Source organism: Arvicanthis niloticus, chromosome 28 (genome assembly GCF_011762505.2).
Source record: "Arvicanthis niloticus isolate mArvNil1 chromosome 28, mArvNil1.pat.X, whole genome shotgun sequence".
NCBI classification, from domain to species: Eukaryota; Metazoa; Chordata; class Mammalia; order Rodentia; family Muridae; genus Arvicanthis; species Arvicanthis niloticus.
This window is the reverse complement of record NC_133436.1, coordinates 3475899-3495856: the sequence shown is the minus strand read 5'-3', so window position 1 is coordinate 3495856 and position 19958 is coordinate 3475899. Positions and strand designations below refer to the sequence as shown.

Here is a 19958-nt window from a genome sequence, read left to right as displayed (position 1 = left end):
AGAAGACACCTTTTCTGGGATGTTTTATTATTTAAACATCAATAACCCCAACAACACAGGCTAATTTATTCTTTTCTACTGGGTATAGTGGAGATTTAAAATTTTTATGTTATCTATTTAAATATTTTGCCTGCATATATGTCAATGCCTGGTGCCCTTGGGTGCTGGAAGAGAGCATCAGCTCTTCTGAGACTGGAGTCATACACGATTTCAAGTTTCATGAGAATCAAACTTGGACCCTTTAGAAGAGCAGCCAGGGCTCTTAACTGTTGTTGAAAGTCACTCCAGCCCTAGAGCTAGTGTTTTTTTTCCATAGAAAATAAGGAATAAGTTTTTTAGATTTTTTTTTTGTGCGTATTTTTTTAAACATACACATACAATCTAAATTCAGAAGTTTAAATAGTTTTTCTATAAACACTGTGTAGGCAAACTGCTGAGTTCATGGATCTTGAACTGGATCTCACAGGAATCTGTTCAATATAAAGAGTTCCTCCAGTAGCTAGAGATCAGCAGTATAATTTTGGGATTCAAATTATGGAGAGTTTGAATCAGTCCTCATGGTCACATATCACAGTGCTGCTGTAGGTTTTTCCCCACAGCACAGATCAGTGCAGCATTTCAGTGTCACCACTGTCTGTGACAAAACTAGAGACATTGCTGTAGATCAGGATGGATAAAGGGGAGTCTTTATCCTAACCTAGAACTTATGATGCTGAGGAATATGGTCAGGAGGCTGAAGGAGCCACAACAAACAAGGAGAAGCATGTCACCTCTATTTGAAGGTGGCTGCTAGTGTTGGACACGGAAGGGAAGGTGTTGGATCTTTTGTTGTTTCAGAAAGGTAGAACTTAATGACCAGAAATAGAGAATCATCAGCAGGTGGATTTGGGACCAGCACATGAGCTTTTAAACTAGCTATGGCCTGAAGCAGAGCATCCTGTGTAGGGGAGTTATCAGTGGTCCCCATATGTGTGATAGTCAGAAATGAGCCAGAATGAGTCCCAACTCTTCAACTCTGCAAGTCTCAGGTCATGTCAGGCTAGGAAGAGACTCCCAGAGTCCAGGCTGACATGAGGGAACGGAATTGCTAGGAGAGGAGGAGCCCTAGACTTTTAAACTACTCCCAAGGAAGGTAGGCTGTCCCTAACAGCTCCCAACTGAGACTGGATTCAGGATAGACCTCCTTGTGCTCAGGTGCAAGTTCCACCCACATCCCAGGAGAAAGAGGAATTTTTTAACACTTGGGGTGGTTAATCATATTATATAGTTCTTAAATTGGGACCTACTGGTGATTTGTAGGAGGTTGCTCACAAATTTATTTTAGAGAAAGAATCATGCTTGATTAATGCATGAATGTATGGAATAACTTGTTTCTTTGAGTCATGATTAATAGAAGAATAACATTGGGACTTGGAGTCAAAGCTTTTAGGTAACTTACTTTAAAATGGTAAGAGTGAATTAATACATAAGCTTTACCAACCGCCCACAGTGATTTAGCCTGGTGTTTTCTAATTGACTTTCTGTGTTTCTCTCTGTGTGTGTGTGTGTGTGTGTCTGTGTGTCTGTGTCTGCTTGTCTCAGGATGTGCTTTTTGTGTCTGTGCTGGTGGGGTTGACTGGGTGAAAATTAAATTCTGTTTATTGTTAGATGCAGGATGAGGAGCGCAGGCGCCAACAACAGTTGGAAGAAATTCGCAAACGAGAAGCAGAAGATCGTGTAAGACAAGAAGAAGATGGACGCCATCAGGAGGAGGAGCGAGTAAAGAGAGATGCTGAAGAAAAGGTTATGGTCCTCTAAAGGCAGCTAGGTTTTACCAAATTAGCCCGAACACACATGCTTGGCTAGGGCAAAGGGGGCTAGAAAGTATGTGTATCTAGGACACATAAGATAGTACAGGGCCGCTTCTTTCAACTTTTGCTATTGGACTAAAAACTCTAGCCCCATCTGGCCTGCCTACCTCTCTTCTGGACTGTCTTCAGGCTCCCTTGCCTTCTGAGCTGGTCTCCCTCAAATTCTTGGGCACCATGTCCCTGAGGAAGGGGTATAGGGTATGATACTGCTCTGGTTTTCCCCGACAGGGTTCAGGTGGCTTTGATGAAGGCATAGTTATTGTAAGAATTGAGTGAGTTCTGTGGGAGGCAATAGTAACATGGAAGGCAGTCAGTTCTCTTTAGCTATTCCAAATGGATTATCTACTAAAACATCCTGGCTATTTCTATATGTGGATTTTAACTCAGATACTTTCCAGAGTTGAATTTTAAAATGACAGCTGATTTTGACATTCCACAAAGCAGGAACTTACGGTGTGGTTCTAGGATCTCTCTGCATCTGTATCTGAGGCTGAGGTTCTACTGGGTGAGGAGGCCGCTACCCTGAGTCCAGGTCTGCTCTGCCCTACCCCAGGGACTCTATGTTGCTGTGTGGTTTGAGAGAAGCTATTTTTCTCAGTTACTTCCCTTCCATGAAGGTAGAAGCTCTGAGTGTCACTACTGGTGGGGAAAAGTTTAGTTTTTATTAATAGTTATTTCTTTGATAGTCCCAGTGAACTATGTAAATAGGAACAGTCCCCCTCTCTCCCCAACAAAAAATAATTTCAAGGAAGTTCTTTTTAATGAAAGCAATGATTTGGTCACAGACAATCTAAGAGTATGATTGACAGACATGATGTGGCTCATTTAAATGAACGTAGAGTGGACGCTGTGAGGCCACACATGCATAGGAAGCAGTGAGTCTGTTACAGCAGGCTGTGCTTTCTATGTTGGGAAACTCTCTGTTATTTAATTTTTCCAGTGTGTGTCCTCATAACTCATAATTATGTCAAATATCCTTGTGTTTTAGTAACTGTTTCTATAATTGGGTAGTCAATGTAAAAAAGAAACTGAAATACTATTTTTACTACAGAATGTCCACAGTGAATGGCTTTGATCTGTTACGGAACATGTGCATTCATTTTCTGGGTAAAGTCACCATGGTCATTTAATTGTATCTGCTCTTGGTGTAACTGAACAAGGTTTGTTTGGTCTCTCCCTACAGTGTTATCCAAGCATCTGTTCTTCGTGTAATTTTAACATTCTTGATAGTGCCACTTAAAAGCCACTGAAGTCATTGTAGTTTAATTACCCAACCTAAGACAGTACTGATTTTGTATAGTCGAGAAGATAAAAATTCTTTCCTTTGGGATTTTACAAAATAAAACAAAAAGTAAAGCAGAAATCGGGGCCAGGGTAATGAGCAGGTCTGGCCTTTAGTCTTCCCCTTTCTCTCTCTGAATATAAAGCAGGGAGCACTGTGTGTTCACTGTGTGTGCTTGTGTGTAGCTCTAGAGGGACCAGGGAAAGAATGTGGCATAGTAGAGACCAAGAACCACGATGCCAGCACAGTCCCTGGTGTCAGATGTCTGTGGTTGGATGAATTCAAACCTGGCTGCACTTGAACATTTGCTTAAGTCAAGGCAGATTATTTTGTTTCCTCTTTCGTCACTTTTCATATTTACTTCCTTCTTGTGCTCTAAAACTCTTGTCAATCCTTAACAAAACTGTGTTGTTGCTTTTTAAATGTTAAAAGAATTTCAATACTGTCAACTGTAGTTTGCCTGGATGAAAATGTACAGTGTGTGTCAGAATATATCTGCTAATACTATTAATGCTTGCCTCTCATTTTCTGTTCCTCAGAGAGTTTTTATTAAGATTTGAAACATACATTAACTGTGGAAAGCATACTCATTAGATTGTGTCTTTGGGAAAATGAGTGATATTTTTTATTGTTTATGGTTTCCTCTTGATACACAGCAGAAACAGGTAAGTTAATACCCTGTCCAAACAGAAAAGGAGAGAAAAATTTTCAGGGAAAAAGGAGGAATAAAAAATGTAGATGATTCTAAATCTAATTGTACAAATGGAAGATTTGACTTTTCAGTGCTTCTGAACTGTTCTTGTCAGTGTGGGTCAGTGTGGGTGTTCTCATAAGTCTTGAGACAAGAGGCTCGCAGTTATGACACTGAAACATGTCCTGTGGACAGATTCGTTTGGTGAAGGATAGTGATGATCAGAGGGTACCTGTCATTCCCTGTGAAGGCACAAAGGGTCCGTTGATCCTCCTGACCCTTGACCTTTTGCACTCTTGTCTATTCCTGCCTGCAGAGGCGACAGGAAGAAGGGTATTACAGCCGCCTAGAAGCTGAGAGGCGCAGACAGCACGAAGAGGCAGCTCGCAGGTTGCTGGAGCCCGAAGAGCCTGGGCTGAGCCGTCCTCCACTTCCACGGGACTACGAGCCCCCATCCCTATCCACAGCACCCAGTGCCCCTCCTCCCCCACCTCAGCGAAACGCCTCCTACCTCAAAACACAGGTCCTCTCCCCAGACTCGCTGTTCACTGCCAAGTTTGTTGCATATGATGATGATGATGAGGACTACGGCCCAGCAGGTCAGGATAAGTACCCCAGCACTAAGAAATCTCATGGGCACCTTCCTCTTGCTAACCTTAAGCCGCAGCAGCCCCCGTGCCAGCCACGCCCAGCCTCAGATGGCATCTCTCTCTTCAACTCATTCCAGCCACCCTTGGCCCAAGCCAACAGTACTGCTTACAAAGCAGTCCAACCCCTGCCCCTGCCAGGCAAACCAAGCCTGTATCCTCCTGGCCACTGGAAAGGTCGAGGTAAAAGGGGGAATGCTGAATCAGACCTCTCTGTCCTTGATGATTGAGCCTGGAATCTCTGTACCCCTGCTACTTGGCAAGGTACATGGAGTCCATGCCTTCCTTGATGCTGCTTTTTATCTGGTCACTGAGCATGTGATCGCCCTCTGCCTCTGATGGTGATGTGTGTGCTAATCCTCTCTTAACTTAGCCTTTCTTCTCCGATTCTTTTATATTTAAAGGTAGTCCATCTTGTTGATCCACTGACAACAGTCAGTCCTCTGCTATCACCAAATTATTTGAAGTACTGTTGGTCTTGGCTTTTTTTCTGTACCTATAAAAGTAATTCTTATTTTTGGTCAAACAAGTGCCTTCTCAAACTTGATTCCAGCTGCATTTTTAAATTTACATCATTTAATGTGAATAGTACATGTGGTTCTGTTCCTAAGGCCTATACAGTGACTCAAAATCCTTGTAGAATCTTGGTGGAATATTGGGACATGCACTGAAGTAGCTAACAGTAAGGCTGACTTACTAACACAGGCTGCCTCACACAGGGAAGCCCTCCTCAGGGATCCTCACCTTCAAGTTCTTCCTCTTTCCCTCTCCCTTGCCCCATGCAGTTTCACTGTCCTGCTCTCTTGCACCTCATACACTAGTATCCAGACCCTCATAGGCTTGCAGTTTCTGGTAATTATACCCTTCTGCCTGACTGCTGAGTGCAGGGCTTCCCCTGTTAATGACAGCGCCCAGGAGATGCCCACAGATATGTAGTAAGCTGAAGATGTAGCTCAATTAAATTTAGATTGAGAGTTCAAACTGTCTTGGCCTTAAATGAGATAGAATTCTGGCATCGACATCCAGTAGTATAAATTTAGTGAGTAAACTTCCGTGAGATTTTTACGTGAACGTGAACTTGGCAGTTCTGAGAGAGGCTGACTCGGCAAGGTTTGTTTCCATCACACAACAGTGGAGTTCTGCTAGAATAATGACATTTTCCCACTTGTATGAGACTTTTAAAATCTATTTTGGAGAATAGATATGCAGTACTATTCAATCATTCCAAAAGCCCAAATCCAGTCTTTTAATAAACTTTCTGCTGTACATGGTGAGAATTTGGTGCTCTTTCAAGGCATTTATGGAACAGCAAGACATTTTGAAGCAATTTTCTATTGATTGTATATTAGATTTTATAGTTGGATTATACATATTTTATGAATGTCAGGACAAACTTGATAGTTTCATTACAGTTAGGAACCACGCCTCTGGACGTCAGCCCCCCGGCATACCACCAACCTTTACTTCATGTCACACCTAAAGCACCACCGTGGAACCACCTGTACACACACAGCAGCTCTGTGCCTTGTCTTGTTTATCTCCTTCCTGTGCTGTGTCTGGCCTTTCTCTGATGAAGCATGCTTCTGCAGTTGGGACTTGGCCTCTTCCAAGGGTTCACATGAGATAGCACTTAAGCAGTTGGAATGATGAAGACTGAATTTTGGTGATAGGATGTCTTTAAATGATGTGTTTGTTTCACTAAAACTTTTTCTAAATTCATTTTAAATGGAAATATATATATGAATGAGATATATACTCAGCTCCAAGTTTTAATGTTATAGCAAACTCGAAGTACACTGAAAGATTTGCCCATGGAAGAAGTCAATGTCACTCTGAGCAGAGCACAAAAGTACAAACCACTGTTCTTAATTTCAGTCAAATGAATATAAGGTTGGGAATTGAGAGCAACTCTGCACATTGCCGTGTTAGAGCCCACTGTAGATTGCCAGGAGATAGAAGAGTCTTTTCTAGAGCTGACCTGCTCTGAGATGACTTGGGGAGCCCAAACTTCTGGTGCTTGAAGTTGCAGTTTGCAGGCCACTAGGCTCTGTCCAAATACATCCAACAACTTCTAACCATAGGCTCTTTATATGGAAGACAATTCGTTCTCCTTTCTCTTGTCTAAAGAGGAGTGGGGTTTTGTAATCTGAAAACACGATGATAATTTTGTGGCCTATTTAATCCAACCTTGTCCATGTTTGCCTTCTGTACTCTATACTTTTGTACTTTATACGTTATAAACTTGGTTTTCAGATGTGAATATGATTTTATGAGTTTTTTATGCATGTATGTCTGAGTCACTTGAGATAGTTGTAAGCTGCAAAGCTAGTCCGGGCTTCTGCAAGTGCATTAAGTGCTCTTAACCACCGAGCCCCTTACTCTATCTTGTGTTGTTATAGTAGATACAGTAATAGCACAGAGGTATTCTGTATTAGAGCACTACTGTAGACTGGGATATACAGTACAGCCTTATTTGCAGCGTCTCTTGATGCCTCCTGAAGTTTGGCAAATGTCGGCCAACTGGTGGGCTTCAAGCTCTACTGTGGTTTCTTGGTTAAGACAGATGTGCTTGCTCAGGGCCAACTTAAGTGTGCCCTCACTTTGTTTCTCAAGGAATTTTTTTATCAGCAGCATTAATACGGAATGTTAGAAATTTTATTTGAGTTTTGTTTTAATAGCCCATTTGTTTCAAAGGCTTTATTTTACTTTTAATAATTGCATCTATCTTGAAAAAGAAATCTAGAGGTTATCCTCTACAAAAGAGCTTTAATTATAGATGTAGGTTTGCCTCTTAAACTTTGGGGTTACATTTGCTTTCAATACAGTTTGTGATGAGTATGTCTAAACATTTTTGCTTAATTCTCCCATTTAAGTTAGTCTTCCATGGGTTGTCTTCTGTATCTGTGGTTATTGTGCCTTGTTTTTGAGTTTGAGGGTTCTAATGGTTTTATTTTGTTTTGATTGGTTTTTAAAGTTAGATACATTATAGCTTTTCCATTCTAAATTCTTGAACGTAGTGATTGGATTACTTAGGCCACTAAGAGTAGTGAATTTTTTATTAACGAAACTTTAAGCATATAAAGAGCCTTTGATTTCTTGGGGATTTTTCTTTAATAATTAAGGGAATCTTGTTTTTGTGCAGACACTCTAACATGAGTAAAGTTTAAGAGATAACTAAATAGTTTAACTTGGACTTTTTTTCCCCCTATGGAAAAGGACCAACGTCTTATTCGGGATCTGCTAACACAGCTGCGGGAGCGTATGATGCTCCTCGAGAAGCAAGAGAGAAACACGCTAGAAGGTACTAGGGCTGGGCTGAGCTGGGTCTAACTTGTGGTGGTTTATTCTCATTTTCATGTCATTGCTGAATTGTGTCAGACTATCAGGATTTGGGTGTCTGTTCTTACACAGAGTCACATGAGAACGTAGTCTGTCTGTCTGCATCGCTGTCTCTCTTTTGCACCCTCTTTCCCTTCCTCCCATGGTCTGTAGATCTAGAACTTACTATGTAGCTGGGCTGGCCTCAGACTGTTGGTAAGCACCATTCTTGGGTGTCCCTAGTACTTTGATGTCAGGTGTGAATCACACCTGCACATGTAGGCTGTTTTCACGTTGATGTTGCTAATGTGCCTCGGTTTGAGGTGTTGGTACTGCACCTGCTGTAAGACTAAACGACTAGAGGCATGGCAGCCAGGCCTGCCAGTGCAGGCTTCTTGTTAGCATAGGCTGGTCCCCTCTGTGGTTCAGCTATCATTTTGGTCATCTTAGATGTCTTCTGGTGTTGTAACAATTGAATTCCACTAATTAGTGTTGGTCTGACTCTCAGTATTAGGTTGGGGAAGGTTTGTGGAAGTGTTTTATTTTTAAACTACTCCCATAATTAAACTTGCTTAGCTGCCAAGAATCGCTTGCTTACTGAAATTGAATTCAATGGCTTTGTCATTTTCTTTCTCCATTTTTAGTGTAGGTGGGTGACACCAGATATACAAACACATCTGTGTATGTTCATGCATGTGGAGGCCTGAGATTGACAGAAATTATCCTCAAATTACTCAACTCACTGAAAGAGGGTCTCTCGATGGCTATGCAGGCTGTCATGTCTTCCTAGTAGTTATGAAATCTCTGGTTAACCACTGAGCCATTTCTAGTCCCCTGACTCATTTTTGGAAGTCACTGTCAAGAGACTATCTTGCCCCTTTTCTACATGGAATTGTTTGTTGGTTTATTACTCCTTTGATTTTTTTTTTTTTTTTTTTAAGTTTTAATAAGAAGTTTTTGGCCCAGGTTGGTTATACGCCTATGCCACTGTCCCCACCCCCTTTTTTTTTTTTTTTTTTTGAACTTCACTTCAGTTGTATAAGCACAGATTGGCTTTTAAAGTTTTGTTCATAGTGTAGTGTAGGTGTAGTTTGCCTGAACAACAATACATAAAATTACTGCAATAATATTCAACAATGAACAAGTCTCACTAAAACATTAAAACCTTTATGGAAGTTTACTTGGGCTAGTTACTTGCATTTAGATGGATAATCTTTTGTGTTTTCCTCTTGTTCAGCCAAGATGCAGACTTACCTGGCAGTTCTGGAGCCCCTGAAAACCTGACATTTAAGGAGCGTCAGCGCCTTTTTTCACAAGGGCAAGATGTGTCTGACAAAGTGAAAGCTTCTCGTAAATTAACAGAGCTTGAGAATGAACTGAACACCAAGTGAGAAGAGAGAGGACACCTGTACTCAAGCAGGTCTGCCCTAAGCAGGGGATTTGTGTGGTCGGAGCCTGAGGAGGAAGGAACAATTCTAAGTGATGTTTAATTTCTGTTTCTGAAATGGTTGCAATTTAGAGATGTTCCGATTCCAAGAAACTTTGTTTTACTTTACCAAGAAAAATCCTGCCTAGTTCTTAGTGATCTGACTCACGGAAAGTTACCTGTTTTTGTTAGCTTTTTTGGGGAGCTTGGACTCACAGGGCAGAATGAGGGAGGGGCTATAAAGATAATGGGTGTTTGCTCTACCCTGTCTTCTCCCATGGTCATTCCAAGGGCAGTAGGCCAGGCAATTCTCTCTCTGTTCTGTCTCTAAGCTCCATTTGGCTACCAGACAGGGACAGCTGAGCACTTCAGAGCACTTCTGTGTCATGGTGGACCCTGTCTGCAGGAGACAGGCCTCTCAGCCCAGGGCAAATGCTGCCTTTACCGTCTATAATTTGCATGAGGCGGCTAGATGGAGTTTCTTATGTAAGGTGCACAACACATCATTCTTGACCAATGTGAGCCTCCTGATCAATTGAGATGTTCGAGATTGAATGTCTATTAATAATTCAATTTTGAAAAATCACAAGAAAATTTTGAGGATTTAATCCTAGGGATTTTTATAGTTTTATAAATACCAAATCATCATTAGACTAATCACTGTTGGAAATTAAAGATGACAGTTATGCTAGAAAGTTACCTCATATTTCAGGGGTTCCAGAGGATCTAGATCTCTCTAATTACATAGCATCCATGTAGGTAGGAGCCAAGACATGTGAGAAGACTGGGAGCTCATGGGTGTCAGGCACACATAGCTGTCTCAGGAAGCTGTCCCATTTAGTAAAGAGGTTTAGATGCACTGTCAGGAAAGGAAGGAGTGCGTTGCTGTGCCTCCTGTGACTTACAGGCTGTAAGAACACTTGTAGCAGTTGAGTCTGCATCTCTTTCTCAGCATAGTAGAGTTATTTAATTTTAATTCCTGAATTTTGCACTGTCATTCCTCAGCTGAGTTGTGGGAGACAGACCTCAGTTTGCTTATTTTATGTGAAAGCTGACTTTATGATTTCAAGCACACTTTCTATGTGAGAACTCCCTAATGTGGGTCCAGATGCTCTTTCTGTATCATACTATTCTCTTACAAATCTGTGCATCAGGAAAATATGCACACTTTCAAATAGAACAGAGCTATTTGCAACCCAAAAATCCACTTTTCATAAGAGCTGTATGATAAATTGTTGAAATACAAGTGTAAATATTTTTTTATGTTTATCTAGTTTATTTGAAAGTGTGTCTTTACTGTTTCCTCTGTAAGAGAATAGAATGACCCTGAGAGTTGATGAAGGATTTGAGCACTTGCCTTACCTAGGAAGTGCAATCTCCTTGTGTCTGGAGCACACTGGCAGCCTTTGGGTGCCATAATCATACCTCCCAAAGAAGAGCAGGTTCCTGCTATCACTAGTATGTGGGAAGGCAGATGCACAGAAGAACCAGCAAGCATCTGAAAACTCTGCATGTGTGTTTGTGAGACCTGTAGTATGTAGACTTGGCCATCCCTGGACAGTGAGCTCAGATGTGAATACATGTTGTAAGAGACACTGAATAGCGTGCATTACTGTGGGAAACACCCAAACTGCTGTTGATTCCCAATTCTACTGTATTTCAGTTGCAGCCTATTTTTAATAAACTTTGTATCTATTTAAGTGTATTTGCTATTGTTTTCAAAGTGCTGACAAAGTTTATATTTGTAATGCCAGCATTCCTCTTTTCCATTTCCATCTGTCACTCCTTCATTAAACTGCTGAGTCATTCCTTCCTTTGTCCCTTGGTTGTCTTTCTGTCTGTGGGAACGTGCTCTTTGATGATGCAACCAGCTGAAGACTAAGGTGGCATTTTTCACAACAGTCCCTTTGTGAGAACTGGGTCACCTCTGTCTTTCTGTCAGCCCCTTATGCATTCAGCCCCCCCCCCCCCAATGACCCCTGAAACCATATCTCCTTTCACTGCCCCATCCTGGTCCCTGGACTCCCTGAGCATGGTCACTGATAAGCACATTGCCTAAAATGTCTCCTGGCCATACACATTTTACGTGTAAGAACCCACTCAAGATTGTGGTAATGAAGGAATGTTTTGTTGTCCTGGCACAAGGTACGCTGACAAGTTCCAGCAGTCTGGAAGCATCGGTGGGATGGTGTTTCCCCTCACCGTCATGCCTACTCTGCTTTAGCAGGGGAAAAAGCAGTGACTGAATCTCAGGACTTGGGTAAAATGGAATAAGGAATTGGGGAGTTGATAGTCAAAGGATATGAAGTTTCAGATGAACCGGGAGTGAATGTCTTTGCGTACTACATGGTAAAGAATGACACTAAGCAGTGTCCTGAAAAAATGCAAAGGAACTTTAAGGAAGGGAAGGTATGTTTGAGGGTTAAAGGAACTTGTGTGGAACGTTATTGGAAGAATTAGAATTTATATATTGGAATTACAGTGTTTGTGTTTGTTGTGTTAGAATCACAGCTTGTGTCTGGACATATCACACCAGGCCAATACAGTTCCATGTGGGTGGTTTATTGTGGGAAGAGGGCAAAGGGAGAAAGAAAAGGTAGAGATGGGGGGGGGGGTCGGGGTCTGCCTTTTATTTGGGTTGTGATGTAACCGCTCGCAGGTTAAGGTGGGAGGTGAGCCAAGTGGATTCTGGGAACCTATGGTGATTACCATGGCAACACATGTGTGGGGTCCCTGTCGCTTGTGAGTGTTGTCACTGGATTCGCAGACAATCTGTGAAGCCTGATAACACCTTTTTCTTACCATGGTGAGGAGGAAGCCAATGGTACAAAGGGAATAAGGGTGTTGTGTATCTTAAACTGCTTCCTGCTGTCTAGGGGTGTTGTCAATTCTGGGGTGTAGCTGACTTTCACTATCAGGGTCCACTTGGTAAACGTTTGCATCAGACTCCTCTGTGGACAGTTGCTGGTAATCTTGTAACAGGAACTGATTAACAGTTTGGCCAGAAATTTTTTGTATTTGTCGTTGACGAAATGTAGAAACAAGATTAATAAGGCAGGAAGTGAATATTAACACCAGGAAGATGACTAGGAGAGGTGTTACAAAGGGAGCATCCACTTCCACATAGGGTTTTCAAAAATCCCAGAACTAGAGGCCTCACATTCCCTGAAATTCTGTATGTCTGTAGCTTCTGGATATTATTTCTCTCTATTCCGGATTGGTTGACACAGAAACAACATTCTTCTTGGAGTAACGGACAAAGACCACCTTCTTTAGCTGTCAGGACATCTAGCCCCAGTCATTCCTGAAGCACCACTAGGTCTACTTGTAGATGGAACCATGTTATAAATAGAAGAGACCCTAAAGAATCTGCTAAACATTTTTACACTAAAAGGTAAGTTACACAAGGTCAGTAAATACAAGCTCTGTCAACAGAAATAAAGCATTTCTGTATCCTAGCAATAAAGTAAAATTAGGGGAAAAATTCCATGTAGACCATCATCTTTAAGGAAAATCAAAAATATTTTGAAATAAATTTGACCAAACTTATATTAACCTTAATAACTACACCTGCTATTACTGTTTGAAATCTAGGAATTAAGTGAATTTCAAAATATTATAAAGATACTCATAATGAACTAAATATATTTAGCAATTCACACTATACAACTCCTAGGTATTGGGTTTCCATTGCCAGTCAGTTTAGAAGTACAGAAAATGCTGTCTCCAGGTGATCACAGATTCTCTGTGAGAAGATTTGGAGAGTTAATTCTCTACCAGGAGGAACAACATCTCTAACTGGAGACAGAATTCCCTTCAATAGGGTCTAAATCTCTGCAGGAATGACTAGACTGAATCACCTGCAGAAGAGAATGACAGAATCCCTAGAAGGAGAGACTGGAACACCAGTAGGATATTGAATCTTTTGTTTGAGAGACTATTTTCAGCATAATGTTCTAAATTCCCTCAATCCAAAGCTGGAACAGAGCCACCAGCAGGAACACTGCACCTGGCCCAGTTGTCTGTGGGAATTAAATATGCATTTCACTCCTTTGGCTTATAAAATCCCACCATGCTCTAGCTTCCTTCCAACATCCAACCTCCATTCCCCGCCATCTCATCTTCACAAAAAATACTTTCTCTCCTTGACTTTCCAAGACTATCGATGTCTTCTGGGTGCGCCCCCACCCCACCCCCCCGCACGCACACGCGCGCACACACACACACACACACACACACACACACAGGACTTTGTAGGTCTGGTTTTTTAAAGCTGGACTGTTTCTATGGCTTTCTCTATAAACTCTGGTTCCCAGCTAGGCCCGCTGGTATCTTACTGACCAAAGAACAAAGAGTCTGGAGTCTAAGACTTGTATCCCTGGTAGTCCTCGGGGCTGGTGCTAACAGGGGCTCAGAGCCATGGAGTGTGGGTGGGTGGCAGGCCAGGCCTTGTGAGGCCAGCTTGTCTTGTCTCTGCAGTATGTCTAGGAGTCTGAGCAGCCTGACGGTTGACCTCCTTGCTGAGAGGGTTTCTACCCTTTCTTGCACTCCGTTCATTCACAGTATTTCAGTATGGGCAGGTAAGTGCTGTGTAGATGGATTTTCCTTTTCAGTCCTTGGTTGTAGGTTGAAGAAGAGAGGATAGTTAAACTGGAAACAGAAAATGCCATTCTGCACCAGAGAGTGGCAGAGGTGATGTCTTGCTCTATCCTATACACTGATGGGTAATGAACCACGTGTGAGCGGTTGCTACTGCAGTTGCAGCACATGCGAGGGACAGCAGCTTTCCTTTGGTCGTTTGTCCCATCCAGTGTGGTGGTCACTTAGTGTGTCATCCTATACTGGAACACAGATGAATCCTAAATTATTTATCTTTGTGGTCACATGTATTGAAGGAATAATTCCTTAATGATAACACCCAACAGTTAATTATTGACAGCCATGTTGTACAATTTATGCCTCATGAATGTATCCATATTAAGTTTAATAAATTTATAGATACAGAACTTGTACATCTTATGTTGCTATAACAGAAAACTTGAGACTCTATAATTTACAAAGAACATTTGGGTTTTTTTTTTGTTTTGTTTTTTGTTTTTTGGTTTTTTTCAGTTTGAGAGTCTAAGATCAAGGCCTGCAGGTTTGATATCTGTGGCTGGCTCGTTTCTCCAATTGGTCCTGGCTGGACATCCTCATCTGGTGGAGTGGATGCGCAAAGAAGCTCTCTAGTTTTCTCATGAGCATAGAATCCTGAGTGGCTGTATCATCTCTCAAAGGCCTGTCTTAGTGCCACCAAAGTGGACATTGTTGGCATCAGTCTCAGAGGGACACTGCACTCTGCAGTCACCCTAACCAAGCTCTGGAAGCTTATTCCCAAGGCCCCCTTATTCAGTTTCCCTCTGGCCCTTTTTACTTCTGAGCAGTTCCTCACTAAGCTGGCAGATAGTCTGAGCCAGCCACAGCCCTTCTGCGTGGTTCCCTCTGTATCAAGTTGACCCACCTGTAACAGGTTGCTAAGCATCCTCAGTGCTTCTTCCACCGTTTATGAAGGATCTTATCCACTCTCAGGATCAAGGACTTAAGACAGAAACTAGCAGTCTGTGTTGAGCGGAGTCCTCGTGTAGGAGCACATCAAAGACTAGGGCCCTGCTTCCTGCTCTGTCCTAAAAAATGTGAGCACATCTGCTTGAGACCTGAGCACTGATCTGCTATTGCACATGGTTGTGAGCTCTTCACCTTGACATTAGACCACAGTTCTTGGCCGTGGTGGACACAGTGTGGTTCACCGCAAAGTGTGTGGCTGGTATTTTCTGGGAGGTTGGGCCTGCCACCATCCACTGTTTGTAAACTCAGAGTAAGGATAGACCCCTCAAATACACATGGAAGCAGCAAAACAAGGCAGAACCCACAGTTGCCACCTTGTTCATCTGGAGCCTTTCCGCTGACTCCTGCAGAAAGAAACCAGGGCAAAACACAGGCCACCCCTGCGGGCATCTCTGAAGTTCTGCCAATGCTGTGCCTTGTCCTGGAGCCTGGATGTCTTCTCTGTGCTCCTTAAGTCTCAGATGTTCCCGCACAGCACTCCACAAGTAGTCACCTCCTGCATACCTCACACAAATCCAGAAAGATTTCTTTATAATGTGTGTCTGTTGAATTTTTTTGCTATTGAAGGCCCTTCCCAGGCTTGTCACTGCCCTTAAGAGAATCCCCAGGCCCTTGACCTCTGTGCAGGTTTTGTACCCCATTTCTTGTCATTTCACTCAGGCTTGGTCCTTCTACCTGGCCAGTGTCTTCAAGGGCTAACCTCAAGACCCCTAACATGAAGTGTCCACACTCCTAGGATTCCTTACCTTTCTCTCCTCACTGTAGTTTGAGCTCCGTCGGCATCTCCCCCTGCATAGTATGTATCATGGACAATCAGTAACTTTCTTTTTCTTGGAGGGTTTTCAAGGTTTTAAAACTTTTTGTTTCCTTCGTTTCTATACAGTACCAGGGAAGGATTAACAGAAGAAGCTGTGAGTCCTGGCACTGGGCTCTCCTCCGGATACAGTGTCAGCAAGCAAGCATTTCACAAAGCACTCCAACCTGGATACAGCTAGCACAGACGTGGCCTCTTCAGCACTACCAAAATCCCTGTTCATGCCCAGGATGTTGAGTGGCTCAAGGCTTAGGAGAGTCCTGATCTGTTAGAGGGGGCTTGTCTCAGGGCACTGAGAGAGGTTCATTCCAATACTCACTAAATAAAAGAAAGTGCCAAAGCATATATTGGCATCTGAGCAAAACTGAGGCATAGGTAGTTTTAGCCCGTAGACAAATGGCTTGAGATAGCAGCAATGGAAACTCAGTCTCCTAAGTCACTGCTGTCTTCATTTCTCTGCATGTGGGTGTTTTGCCTGCAAGTATGTCTGCACCACATGCATGGCGTCGCCCTCAAGTCAGAGACTGCATCCTATCTCCTGGGACTGGAGTTACAGACAGTTGCATACTGCCACATGGATGCTGAGAATTGAACCCAGGCTCCCCTGAACTGTTAAGGCATCTCTCCAGCCCCCACAACAGTTATTTTTAAAGTTTAAAAGTAGAATGTAATTATAAATGTCAGATGTGATAGGTAGACATCCCATGCCCCAGCGTCATATTCAAGCAATCCTTAGGGTGTCTGTGGCTTCTAAAGGGAAAGACCACGAAAACAGCTATTTTACCTAGTGAATTTGGCAAGACTCCAACATGAGATGGTGGTGGGTATTTTTATACCATTAATTAAAAACATTGTTCTACCTTGTGTTGAAAACAATGTGGGCAGGATGGGAAACAGGAAAAAAAAAAAAAAAAAAAAAAACCCTGATTATAACCGTGTAAGCACCATCTGCAAACAGGATTAACCTGCTGTGCTCAGATGCAAAGCCTTAAACTGTGTTCGCTCAGAATAGACTTATGTAGGACTCAGTTTAAATTCTCTTCTGCCTTAGTGGAAGATCAGCCCATCTTTGAATAAGCTACATAACTGTCTGTGTTCTGTATAATAAAAGTTTGATTCATCTCAGCTTTGCCATTTTATTAACATGTTTCCCAAGCGTGGAAGGATATCCATTATTCATATCCAAAGAGACAAAAACCATAGGTTTAAGCCCACCTAATGTTTTATGATGTGTTATTGATAGTAAATATTAAAACAGGCCACATCCTTTCAACTATTATGAAGTCGTCAAGCCGAAGGTCCCTGGGATAATTACTGGGGTTGGACAGAGAGCATGTGTGACGCACAGGAAACCAGCTGCATTGTTCCCAGAGTTCCTCAACACTCTGATGCCTACTGTTTCTGGAACTTTGTCACATACATAGATATGACAGTTGCTACTTACTGGCATGAGCTCATGGTAATGGTGCCTCCAGAAGTTGGTCTGGACAAACCATCAGAGTTTTGTTCCTGCTTAACACAGCCCTGGTGCACCACTGACATCACCAGGATGTTAAATGGGTCAGAAGGCTGTCCATGTTGACAGTAAACTGTGCTATAGGAACTGGTTGCAAAACTTGGTGTTTTGTTTCCTAAGAATCTTAGTAATATGGAATATATGAAATCATGAACTGTTCTCAAACCACTAACCCCAGAACTATTGAGTTAGAATTTCTGAAGGGAATCTTCAAATTGGATGCAGTTGGACTGTAGCAGCTGATAGTGGCATGATCAGTTGTGTTAACTGTCTTTTCACTACACAGAAACTCCAACAGGATGTCCAGGACTTTCTAAATTATTTTCTTATGCTTTTATGGCGCTCTTATGGAGCTGTCAGGGTGAGTACCAGAACTGCCTTTCTGATGTAATGGCTGTTGTGTAGAGGGCACGGCTGAGCAGTGAGACTGCAAGGTGAGAATGTGTATTTGTGTACATTTAGGAGAAACCTCTGTGAACAGTGACCAGTCTGGGAGTCCCGCCCTGTTTCTTTTGACTCCTGGCATATCCCTAATGTGATGGTAATAATAAATACTGTGCCATACACACAGTGATTAAATGCCCCCCCTCCAGTGTTTGGTCTGCCCATAGCTCACCTTGCCAAAGGCCTCCTCTTACCCTCTAACACCCACAGAATAAGTTCAAGGACATGAGCTTTCTGGGTTATATTTCCTCCAAAATAGGAAGTGAAAAGTTCTGATCTATCAGTTCAGTTCTGTCATTTCCAGGAATCTGCTAGTAGCTGGCTTGATGTGGAGCATGAGTGAACTTGTTAGATTACACTGGGTTTACACCTGTGCCAGAAGGCTCCTGTGCTCCCACTTATGCCCCCAAGCAACACTGAGTGTGCAAGCACCCCACTTATTCTCCAGTGCCCTGCAGGCCACGCCTGTGACAAGTCCTAGGAAAGTCTGTTGTCAGGAGCCATAATGGGACAAGCTAATAACTAGCAGGTGACCATCCTGAGATGACCTGCTTCAGATTATTATATAATCTGTGACAGGTTCGACCTTATGAAGCAAGGCTGTAAGGGATTCATTTTAGGAAAGATTCATGCTATTAATATGCTTTTACTGTTATTATTAAACATATATAACAATCACTAAGCAATAGCCCACCCCTTTGGAGCAGATCTGTACAGATCCATGAAGTTGTACTGTCTAGCAGTGATGCTATATAGACAAATAGATGACTTCTTAAGTCTTAATGATGATCCCATAAGAATTCCTAAAATTATATCAGTGATTATTAGGCTCTTTTATAGTGGGACTGCTATTAGGTCCTTTTCTGATCATCAAAACTGCAATGAGAACTCTGCCAGTCTCCCAAGTGTCACCAGTTAATTGCTCTTAGATAGTAACCAGACTTTCTCCTGCTCAGAGCACATTCCAAGAGGTTGTAAAACAATTAACCGAAGGTCAGTAAAAGGGAAACTAATGATTTATTACAGGTGCTGGGACAGAAGATAAAATATTGCCTGGGTTTATCTATACAAAACTTCACTAATAACTTAGTTATGGTTTTAAACCTTCAGTGAACCTGTGGAGCTGTGACAGGTGATGGATGTTTAGCCAGATAATTACCCCTAATGGATGTGCATGTGAACATTCTGTGTTGTAAACTTCTATTCCAGTTTATGATTTGATTTTGTGTGTGAACTTGTGATGAGCTTTTTAGCACGTGATCATGTACTCCGAAAGATGTTTAAGCACTGAGGACAAAGAGAAGAGTCAGAACTGAGCTGAGAAGAACTGAGCTGTGAAAGGGAACTGAGCTGAGAAGTTTTTAGGCAGAACTCAACTCAGGAAGAACTTAGAAGTACAGACACAGCATTGGGAGAAAAGGCATTGGAAGTAAGCGTATTATTGTAACATCAGAGCAGGAGGAGACAGCAAGATTAGGAGAATGCAGAGTGGAATAACTTAGAAACAATAAGGCAACATAAAAAAAAAAAAAACTAAGAGAGCAATGTGCAGTGTGCAGAGGGAAAGAGGACAAAAGAAGAAGCTGCAGAGAGCAGGAGGCACAGACAGGCTTCTCCTGACCATGGGACAGAACAGGACCTTTCTTAATAGCAAAGCAGGCCGAGTCTTATTAAAAGGAACAAAATCTTTTTCTTACAAACTTCAGTTTAATTCATTAGCATTAAAAGGATAGAAGCTTTTTCTTTCTCTGTGCAATAAAGATTAGAGCTCATTTTTCATCCAGAATGAGGGGGTTCTTTCTGCACTGGTGCTTTGTCTTTTGCTCCACATGCATATGTAAGTATGGATGTGAGTGTGTAAGTATGTAATTGTGAGAATGTATCGTGTGTGTTTATGTAATTGTGAGAATGCATACAATCTATGCCCAACTTGTTTGAATGGAAGTGCATAAATGCGCACGTGTGACTAATGAATCTATATATGAACTTATGTGAGTTTCTGCCTATTTGCTTGTGTAAAAGTTTTTCCTTCTGTGAGTGTTATTCTCTTCTCCTGGTTCAATAAAAGTTTACTGCTCTAAACTTCCCCCTAACCTGCCAAGAAAAGGCATCTGCATAAAAGGGAAAAGTCTCTAGCAATAAATCTTTTACTTAATCTCCTGCTGTTTTAGGCTGAGGTGCTAAGTTCCAGAGACTGCAGTTTTTGGCCCCAGAGGAACACAGAAGGCAGGTCAGCTACAGTAGCATAAACCTAGACTTAGATAAGTAAACGGCTTATTATTATACAGCAAAGTCTTAGGAACAAAGTCTTAGCCTCTGCCAGAGGCTCTTTCCTCTCCGATGCCTCAAGAAGAACCTACAAAAAA

General features: G+C 42.1%; 1 protein-coding gene across 21 annotated transcripts in view; it reads left to right on the top strand.

The window, feature by feature from the left end:
* Positions 1-11030, top strand: part of Afdn (afadin, adherens junction formation factor) — a 123777-nt gene extending 112747 nt beyond the window's left edge. For 9 of the 21 annotated variants that reach the window (XM_076926580.1, XM_076926579.1, XM_076926578.1 and 6 more), the window contains 4 exons: positions 1648-1782; positions 4140-4653; positions 7687-7771; positions 9026-11030. In XM_076926580.1, the coding sequence (XP_076782695.1) occupies positions 1648-1782; positions 4140-4653; positions 7687-7771; positions 9026-9179 (888 nt within the window). In that variant the 3' untranslated portion in view covers positions 9180-11030. Of the gene's footprint in view, positions 1-1647; positions 3644-4139; positions 4735-7686; positions 7772-9025 lie in introns of those variants that run through there. The other 12 variants (XM_076926586.1, XM_076926593.1, XM_076926589.1 and 9 more) reach the window with 6 other exon arrangements.
* The last annotated feature ends 8928 nt before the right edge of the window (positions 11031-19958 follow it).